We start from the raw sequence: 11,061 nt of genomic DNA on the forward strand, positions 1-11,061 counted from the left end.
ACAAATGAAAGAGAAATCTTTTCCCTGCTTTTCAAACTTTTACTACAAATTGCAAAAGATGAAATTTGAGACAGATTGCTTTAGTACTTTCTGAGAAACAGCACTAATAAACTTCAATTATCAAAATCCAATCATCTTTTTGGCTGATTGGTCTGAAAAAGTAATATGCACAACAAGGGCCATAATGAGAATCTACATACACAATTTGAAACAGATTGCTTCAGTACTTTACGAGAAATAGCGGTAACAAGCTTCAACTATCAAAATCCAAGATAGCAGCCTGTCAGCCATCTTGTTCACCAATCGGTCCGAAAACGCAATTTACACAATTAGGGCCCTTGGGTACTAAAGATGAAATTTGAGACAGATTGCTTTAGTACTTTCTGAGAAACAGCACTAATAAACTTCAATTATCAAAATCCAATCATCTTTTTGGCCGATTGGTCTGAAAAAGTAATATGCACAACAAGGGCCATAATGAGAATCTACATACACAATTTGAGACAGATTGCTTCTGTACTTTATGAGAAATAGCGGTAACAAGCTTTAACTATCAAAATCCAAGATAGCAGCCTGTCAGCCATCTTGTTCACCAATCAGTCCGAAAATACAATTTACTCAATTAGGGCGCTAGCGCCAGTATCCGGTCCGTCTCCAGATCCTTTATTATAATTACCTTTACTATTGTTAACTTTCCGGATATGAAATCACATTGTTTTGTGTTTAGTTTTGCTCGGCCTCTTCCGGCCTCCTTGTCCATGAAGTAAACACGTGTGTTTTGACTAATCCATGTTTGGACTTACTGGTGTTGTATTAAAGGTTTATATTCACCCTGGCGTAGGGTATGTAATCTACATGTGAAATTTGAGACAGATCCCTTTAGTACTTTCTGGAATATAGCGGTAACAAACTCTTTACTATAAAAATCCAAGATGGCTGCCTGGTGACCATCTTGTTGACCGATCAGTCCCACAATGCAATATGCACAACTACGGCCCTAGGGGAACCTACATGTGAAATTTAAGAGAGCTCTCTTTCGTACTTTCTGAGAGATAGCATTAACAAACTTTAACTATCAAAATGCAAGATTGCTGCCTGGCGGCCATCATGTTGACCCATTGGTCCTAAAATGCAATGTTCACAACAAGGGCTCTAAGGGTAACTACATATGAAATTTGAGAAAGATCCCTTCAGCCCTTTCTGAGAAATAGTAGTAACAAGAAATGTTTACAGACGGAAGGACAGACGGACAGACGAAAAGTGATTTGAATAGCCCACCATATGATGGTGAGCAAACAAAAGATAGGCTACATTATCAGCTGACTTTTAATTTATCAGAATATTTTTTACCATAAACTTTTACCAAGTTTTAAATCCCATATGCAATTTATTAACACAGAGTTTCAAGACATATTCAATAACACTCCATACTTTATGATTGAGTAAATTTCAATGTAAGTCAGAGGTCAAATGTAGGTCACTGTGACCAAGATGAACCATGGATTCAAATATGAAGTTCAAGTTAGCAGAAAAAAAGTAAGAAGAGACATGAAATTCATTCATAGATGATAATGTTCTCACTTTAGCAGACACATTTCTAAATTTCTCTAGTTACAGATGAAGCATCATTATAAAGAAGTACCTGCTTTCGTAGCACCCCAGTATCATGGCGATGGATTGCTGGATTAGGTCTGTCCACTGGGTACTAGCATCTACATCTAGTCCATCTTCAGTAGGCGTAGCTATACTTACCTGTACAAGATCATATCTATTATTAGTATACAAATCATCTAATGTAAGGTAAATTAACCTACGTCAGTCCCACATGTCCTAAAAGACCTACCCAAGGGACAAAAGTTGTTTGACTGGAGGTAAATTAACCAGTCATAAAGAAGCACTTATGGGACATAAAAGTGGTTTGAATGGAGGTAAGGTAAATTCAACCTACGTCAGTCACACATGTCCATAAAGACCACCCAAGGGACAAAAGTGGTTTGACTGGGAGGTAAATCCTGAGTAACTTCAGTAGGCGTAGCTATACTTACCTGTACAAGATCATATCCATTATTAGCATACAAATAATCTAATGTAAGGTAATAATACATCAAATAAATCACACCTACGATCAGGTCACACACTGTCTACATCTACATCAGTCCATCTTCAGTAGGCGTAGCTATACTTACCTGTACAAGATCATATTATTAGCATACAAATCATCTAATGTAACCTACGTCAGTCACACGTAACAAATACATCAGTCAACTACTGTCACACAATGTCTATTGCTGGATTAGGTCTGTCCACTGGGTACTAGCATCTACATCTAAGTCCATCTTCAGTAGTAGCGTAGCTATACTTACCTGTACAAGATCATATCTATTAATTAGTATACAAATCAGTCTAACGTAAGGTAAATCAACCTACTTTACGGTCAGTCACACATGTCTATAGCTGGGATTAGGTCTGTCCACTGGGTACTAGCATCTACATCTAGTCCATCCTTCAGTAGGCGTAGCTTATACTTACCTGTACAAGATCATATCTATTATTAGTATACAAATCATCTAATCTGAAGTGTGTAAGGTCATTGAAATCAACCTACATCAGTCACACATGTCTATTGCATGGATTAGGTCTGGTCCACAACTGGGTACTTGATGTAAATATGATTTACTTAGGCGTAGCCTATGTACTTCTTCATCTAGATATATCTAATTAGTTACTTCATGTTAAAGCGTAGCTATACTTACCTGTTACAGTAGAGGCTTTACTATCAAAGACTATTAAATTCAGCATAACAAATCATACTAACGTAAAGGTAAAATCACAACAATGTCTCTTCTAGTCCATCTTCAGTCACACATAGTCTATTGATACAATTCTAAGGCTAAATAAACCTACGTCAGTTCAAAGTCAAGTAGCACTTTACTGTACCACTGTTACAAAGTTCATATCTATTTTAGCATACATCATCTAATGTATGGTCATAACCTTCGTCAGTCACACGTAGGTAAAACGTTGACCTAAAAGAATCACCAGCATCATTCATGTCACATTAGTCCATCTAAGGCGTAAGCTGTAGATCCTATAATAATACTTTACATAAATCATATATTGTAGTAAATTAACTCATAGTCACATCATGTCATACATCTTGTCCATAGTGCAGTACCTGTAATAACCTACACTTAGTCCATCTTCAGTACTATAATCACTGTCTACTATTATTAGATTAGTCATCTACAACTAGTCCATCTTCAGTAGCGTAGCTATACTTACCTGGTACAAGATCATATCTATTATTAGTATACAAATCATCTAACGTAAGGTTAAATCAAACCTACTTACTGTTCAGTCTAACCACACATGTTCTATTACACTGTGTATTAGCGTCCATCTGACCACTAAGGGTATACATAGCATCAGATCATCTAGACCATTCAAAATCATATGCGTAGCTATACATTCCCTGTACAAGTCATATCTATTTATAGTATCATCTAATTTAAATCAACCTACATAGTCGTCAGGCATGTCTACACTAGTACCATCTCAGTAAGGCTAGCTATACTTTACCAGTTTCAATATCTATTATTAGCATACAAATCATCTAATGTAAATCAACCGTAAGTCAGTCACAACATGTCTAATTGCTAGAACTTCAGTCAATTTTAAGGGTCTAACCTGTCCATCTAGTCATCTCAGTAGGGGCTACAAAGCATATACATTACACATGTCTACACTAGTAGGTCCATTCCTTCAGTATAGGCGGCAGCTACTACTCTACATGTAAGGTACATTATCAACCTACGTCATTCATCTCATGTCCTATAGCGGATTACGTCTGTCACACATGGGTACAAGCTATCTACAAATCGAGTCCATTCTTCAGTAGGGCAGTAGCTATCAATACATAGCTACATCTATGTCCTAAATCAGTCAGATCCATAATTAGCATATACAAATATCACATCGTAAGGTAAAAGCAACCTACCTCAGTCACACATGTCGCCATAAAAGACCACCCAAGGGACAAAAGTGGTTTTGACTGGAGGTAAAATCAACCTACCTCAGTCACACATGTCCATAAAGACCAAACCCAAGGGACAAAAGTTGGTTTGACTGGAGGTAACAATCAAACCACCTCAGTCACACATGTCCATAAAGACCACCCAAGGGACTAGAAGTACCACATAAAAGTGGTATTGACTTGGACTGAGTAACTTGTAAATGGCCACTACCTGACAACTGAGTACCACCATAATTCTTACCACTTGGACACAGCCTGACAACTGCCCCACAAGTACCACATACCACCATATTCTTAACTTGGACACAGCCTGACAACTGCCCCCACAATACCACATACCACCATATTCTTACCACTTGACAACTGACATATTCTTACCCTGGACACAGCAACAACTGCCCCACATACCACATACCATATTCTTACCATGGACACACCTAGACAACTCTTACACAAACACCGACCAATGGTCACTACCTGACAACTGCCCCACATACCACATACCACCATATTCTTACCACTTGGACACAGCCTGACAACTGCCCCACATACCACATACCACCATATTCTTACCACTTGGACACAGCCTGACAACTGCCCCACATACCACATACCACCATATTCTTACCACTTGGACACAGCCTGACAACTGCCCCACATACCACATACCACCATATTCTTACCACTTGGACACAGCCTGACAACTGCCCCACCTACCACATACCACCATATTCTTACCACTTGGACACAGCCTGACAACTGCCCCACATACCACATACCACCATATTCTTACCACTTGGACACAGCCTGACAACTGCCCCACATACCACATACCACCATATTCTTACCACTTGGACACAGCCTGACAACTGCCCCACCTACCACATACTACCATATTCTTACCACTTGGACACAGCCTGACAACTGCCCCACCTACCACATATCTACCATATTCTTACCACTTGACACAGCCTGACAACTGCCCCACCTACCACATACCACCATATTCTTACCACTTGGACACAGCCTGACAACTGCCCCACCTACCACATACCACCATATTCTTACCACTTGGACACAGCCTGACAACTGCACCACCTACCACATACCACCATATTCTTACCACTTGGACACAGCGGCCTCAAAAATGATCTTTATAGCCGAGTGGCATTTATAAACAGGACAAACTGCATTTAAATTGGTTATTTTGGACCTTATGAAAGTATTTAATTTGATAAGAATGTGATTGTTATACAGAGATAATCACCAATACAGGTCTTACCTAACAGTTCCTTTAGGAATACAGCTGCATAAACAAAAAATCAGAGACCGATGTTTCATAAACACCTAATTTTGTACCATGTGTATACATACAAACTGCAATGAAGGGTTTTTCACAATAGGATTGAGATCAGTAAGCTAACTGTAACAAAGTTGCTAAAAAACCTTAAGAAATCAGCTTATAGACTTATTATGACACCTAATCTTCTGATGAAGTCGTAAGACTTACCTGTGTCTCCATGTGAAAGTGGTATTGCGGCCCACAACTGATGGTGCCCTGAATTTTCCGAGGAGAGTTGGAAATGGCAGCTGTAAGGATGAAACACAACCGCATACTAAAAGTTATTTTTTATAAATATACAATACAAATCAGCAAGTATTCAACATAAAGGCTCCACCCATACATTCATTAATTATTTGTTCCTGTGATTCAGATCAAGTGATATCTGCAATACCATATAGCTGTTCATTTCCACAAGTCCAAATTTTGACGATTTGGATCTCAAACTACACAAGAGGCTCATAGGCCTTAACAGTCACCTGAGTTCTGATACAAAATGAAACAAAGACATTTTAATACTATATATGGCCCATTGGACCAATTAGGCTCTTGAAGTCAATCAAAGATTTTGTCAATTTGACCTCTTAATCTATGAACAATATTTGATTTCATCAAATCTGCGAATTCAAAAGAAGTTTTTTGAAAGTGACCCATTTTGGCCCCGCCTCTCTTGCTGCTGGGGAAATTTGGCATGATTGTCAACAAAAAATTTGTTTCCTTCAGCCTTTTGCTGAATCTTGAAAAAACATAGTGGGCCTTTAGATAGGAAAATGGAAGTAGAAAATACGAAAATCACTTCTTCTTCATACATTTTTTTCAGTACAAATATTTTGTTCCTCCGGCTTGATATAATGTATCAGAGATGTATTTATACATTTTTGGCAACGTTACACTTACTTTCAGCATCTCCTTCAACAAATTCATCAGCCAGGTTAGGATGAATGGATTGCTTGGCTATGGCGTCGGCCATGGTCATTATAGGTGGTTTTAAGTTGGAGTAAGTGACCTTGACCTTGTTGGATGCGGAGCGTGCTGTATCTTCGTCCTCTGCAACCAAATGTTGTTTGTTACATTATTTGCTTGTGAGGGTTATGAAACAACAATGCTTTTCTTCGAACTAATAACATGATAACTGGTTTAATTTGTTTTTCACAAAATGTTAAGGGTTTAATTTGAGGACTTGCCAAATTCAAGTGGTAAAGAAAAGCAAGAGAAAAACTACTGACCTACAATCTCTCATTATCAGTATATAGAAACTGTGGTAAGTGTTCACATCAAAAGTGTAACCAACGTATTGAGGGCTAGCAGCATTAACCACTTGCCTGGCAATTGAGAAACATTCACTAAAACAAATCTTCATGTATAGATGTTATAACATCAGAAGAGAGGAGGAATTCCTACAACAAGATATTGCTAAAGGGATTTAACAAATTATTACACAGGTAATCAAAAAAGAAGGTGAGAGGAAGGGCTGTCTAAATGAACTCTCTGAAGGTTCAAAATATGTTTAACGATGAGGTGTTGTTCAGGATAGTATGGATAGGTATAACATTCTATAAACAGCTAATGTCATTAAGGATAAAGTTTGGGGAGACATGGAGCATTACAAAATAGGTAATCAAGGAGAAAATATCGGAAACCTTAGAATGTCAAAGACACATGAACAGACCAAGTCAGGGGACATAACTCACCTGCAATAATCAGGCCAAGTGGCTGACCATAGAAAGACACCTGACCGCTACAGAATAGCTGAAAGGGAAATTAGTCTTTGTTATACCAGAACATACATCATAAAAATAGCAGGCCAATATCCTGTGATATGTTATACCAGAACATACATCATAAAAATAGCAGGCCAATACCCTGTGATATGTTATACCAGAACATCCATCATAAAAATAGCAGGCCAATACCCTGTGATATGTTATACCAGAACATCCATCATAAAAATAGCAGGCCAATACCCTGTGATATGATATACCATAACATCCATCATAAAAATAGCAGGCCAATACCCTGTGATATGTTATACCAGAACATCCATCATAAAAATAGCAGGCCAATACCCTGTGATATGTTATACCAGAACATAAATCATAAAAAATAGCAGGCCAATACCCTGTGATATGTTATACCAGAACATACATCATAAAAATAGCAGGCCATATACCCATATATGTTATACCAGAACATAAATCATAAAAAATAGCAGGCCAATATCCTGTGATATGTTATACCATAACAATCCATCATAAAAATAGCAGGCCAATACCCTGTGATATGTTATACCATAACATCCATCATAAAAATAGCAGGCCAATACCCTGTGATATGTTATACCATAACATCCATCATAAAAATAGCAGGCCAATACCCTGTGATATGATATACCATAACATCCATTATAAAAATAGCAGGCCAATACCCTGTGATATGATATACCATAAGAACATAAATCATAAAAATAGCAGGCCAATATCCTGTGATATGTTATACCAGAACATAAATCATAAAAATGGCAGGCCAATACCCTGTGATATGATATACCAGAACATACATCATAAAAATAGCAGGCCAATATCCTGTGATATGTTATACCATAACATCCATCATAAAAATAGCAGGCCAATACCCTGTGATATGATATACCAGAACATCCATCATAAAAATAGCAGGCCAATACCCTGTGATATGTTATACCAGAACATACATCATAAAAATAGCAGGCCAATACCCTGTGATATGATATACCATAACATCCATCATAAAAATAGCAGGCCAATACCCTGTGATATGTTATACCATAACATCCATCATAAAAATAGCAGGCCAATACCCTGTGATATGATATACCATAACATCCATTATAAAAATAGCAGGCCAATACCCTGTGATATGATATACCATAACATCCATCATAAAAATAGCAGGCCAATACCCTGTGATATGTTATACCAGAACATAAATCATAAAAATAGCAGGCCAATTTCCTTTCATTTTCAAACCTGTGAATATCAATCTTTGTAACGTTATATATTGAAATCGCAAAATTTAGTAGCCACAAAAGACAGTTGGTTTGCAGTAAGTCTAGTGACGACATTGTACTAACCTCCTCCGGCATGTCAACCATTGCCATGGGATAACAGTTGTTGATTCCGGGAATGTCCTTTGCTTCTAGAAACTTAACCACACCTGGGGTACTCTGAAACAGACAACCAGAAACCATTATGACAATTACCTCACCCACCCCTGAATTAGAAAATGAACTATTCAAGTCTTTGAATTAGAAGAATCTAAATATGTCTTCAGGAATGAATGGATTAACCAAAATAATGAATATGTATTAGGGTAAATATTACATATCATTAACTATTTAACTGTAACATATTTTCCTTCGTGGTTTAGAGATTTGACATATGCAAGGTTTTACAGTAACCACGGATAAAAAAGGAAGGTTTCTACACAGGGAACGTTTTATGTTACTTAGTAAAGGAAGACAAAGTAAAACCTTACCAGGGCCTCCGTGGGGTCCATACCAGCCAGAGTGGCGTTGGCTACAGTGCTGCATACAAAGGCAGCGTGAAGCTCCTTGGGTTTAGGGGGTATGTCATTAATGTAGATAGCTTTCCCAGATGTCTGAAAACATCAAATACAGATTTAGTCCAAACCAAGGGACTAGTAACAACACAGAATACCACGATGACTGATCACTGAACACGCCCCCCCCCCCTCCTGAAACACCCAACACCCCCACTCCCAAATCAATCCTGAGGTCTGTACAAATGGTGTGTGCTGACTGTTCTGTATTTGCATATTACAGAGTTATATACCCTTTTGGGTAGATATTGACGGTAACGCTGTGTGTGTTTGTTGACAAACATAATGTCAAACTTTAATAACAAAATAATGACATCACAATATTGATATCTTCCTGCAAGGAAGGCTACTCTGTAACATACAATGACAGAATAAACATATAGAAAAGTTTTAATGTACAACATTCTAAATAACTGATGAACTATCAATATTCAATTCTTGATAACCATTGAACTTTCAATATCTAATTCTTAATAACCTATGAACTATCAATATCCAAATCTAAATAACCAATGAACTATCAATATCCAATTCAGAATGATTATACTGGATAAGTTTTACAAATAAAATATAAAATCAGATCTCTGAAATCCCTATAAATCCTACTTCAGTAAAATCAGATCTCTGAAATCCCCCAAATTCCACTTCAGTAAAATCAGATCTCAAAAATCCCCCAAATTCCACTTCAGTAAAATCAGATCTCAAAAATCCCCCAAATTCCACTTCAGTAAAATCAGATCTCAAAAATCCCACAAATCCTACTTCAGTAAAATTAGATCTCTGAAATCCCACAAATCCTACTTTAGTAAAATCAGATCTCTGAAATCCCCCAAATTCCACTTCAGTAAAATCAGATCTCTGAAATCCCCCAAATTCCACTTCAGTAAAATCAGATCTTCCCTCTTCTATATTACTGCCATCAACTAAGTGTTCTGGATTATACAATTTCTGCCTACATACCTGGTTTAATGCTGTAACCTTGGTGATTGGCTGTGTCAGTGGCCACTCCATAGGTTTGGTATCATAGCTCTGCTGACCAGAGGACAGTGGTCTGGCCAGAACTTGACCGCCTGTCCTTAGTTTGGCTGGGGCAGCATCTCCCAGAACATCCAACACAAACTATACATAATAACAAAATGTGTAAACAACTACATATATATCTGTATGGTATCTGTAAATGTAACAAGAGATCCCAGAGGGATCTTGGCACCCACCAAAGAATGATCTATGTCTGACAATGGAAAGAGGGATCTTTTCCCTGCTTTTCAAACTTTTTCAAACACACTACATAATTTGAGACATATCGCTATAGTACTTTCTAAGAAATAGTGGTAACAAACTTCAACAATGAAATCCAAGATGGCGGCCGTTCAGCCATCTTGTTGACTGATCAGTTACAAAATGCAATATGCACAACTAGGGCCCTAGGGATGCCTACATATAAAATTTGAGAGAGATCCCTTCAGCACATTTTGAGAAATAGCGATAACAAACTTTAACTATCAAAATCCAAGATGGCTGCCAGGCGGCCATTTTGTTGACCGATTGGTCCCAAGACACAATATGCACAACTAGGGCCCTAGAGGGACCTACATATGAAATTTGAGAAAGATCCCTTAAGTACTTTCCAAGAAATAGCGGTAACAAACTTTAACTGTCAAAATCCAAGATGGCCGCCTGTCGGCCATCTTGTTGACCGATTACTCCCAAAATGCAACATGCACAACTAGGGCCCTAGGGGAACTTACATATGAAATTTTAGAAAGATCCCTTCAGTACTTTCTGGGAAATAGCGGTAACAATCTTTAAATATCTAAATCCAAGATGGCTGCCTGTTGGCCATCTTGTTGACCGATTGGTCCCAAAATGCAATATGCACAACTAGGGTCCTAGGGGAACCTACATATGAAATTTGAGAAAGATCCATTCAGTACTTTCTGGGAAATAGCGGTAACAATCTTTAACTATCAAAATCCAAGATGGCCGCCTGTCGGCCATCTTGTTGACCGATCGTCCCAAAATGCAATATGCACAACTAGGGTCCTAGGGGAACCTACATATGAAATTTGAGAAAGATTCCTTCAAAAGT

General features: G+C 37.9%; 1 protein-coding gene across 1 annotated transcript in view; it reads right to left on the reverse strand.

The window, feature by feature from the left end:
* LOC138328894 (xanthine dehydrogenase-like) overlaps positions 1-10,109 on the reverse strand; it is a 66,977-nt gene extending 56,868 nt beyond the window's left edge. Inside the window, exons 1-7 of the mRNA XM_069275609.1 lie at positions 9,933-10,109; positions 8,889-9,011; positions 8,485-8,577; positions 7,067-7,124; positions 6,273-6,422; positions 5,544-5,623; positions 1,643-1,752 (exon numbers count right to left, since the gene is read on the reverse strand). Of these exons, the coding sequence (XP_069131710.1) occupies positions 1,643-1,752; positions 5,544-5,623; positions 6,273-6,422; positions 7,067-7,124; positions 8,485-8,577; positions 8,889-9,011; positions 9,933-9,983 (665 nt within the window). The 5' untranslated portion in view covers positions 9,984-10,109. The remainder of the gene's footprint in view (positions 1-1,642; positions 1,753-5,543; positions 5,624-6,272; positions 6,423-7,066; positions 7,125-8,484; positions 8,578-8,888; positions 9,012-9,932) is intronic.
* Positions 10,110-11,061: the final 952 nt, after the last annotated feature.

Source organism: Argopecten irradians, chromosome 8 (assembly GCF_041381155.1).
Source record: "Argopecten irradians isolate NY chromosome 8, Ai_NY, whole genome shotgun sequence".
In the NCBI taxonomy this organism is placed as follows: Eukaryota; Metazoa; Mollusca; class Bivalvia; order Pectinida; family Pectinidae; genus Argopecten; species Argopecten irradians.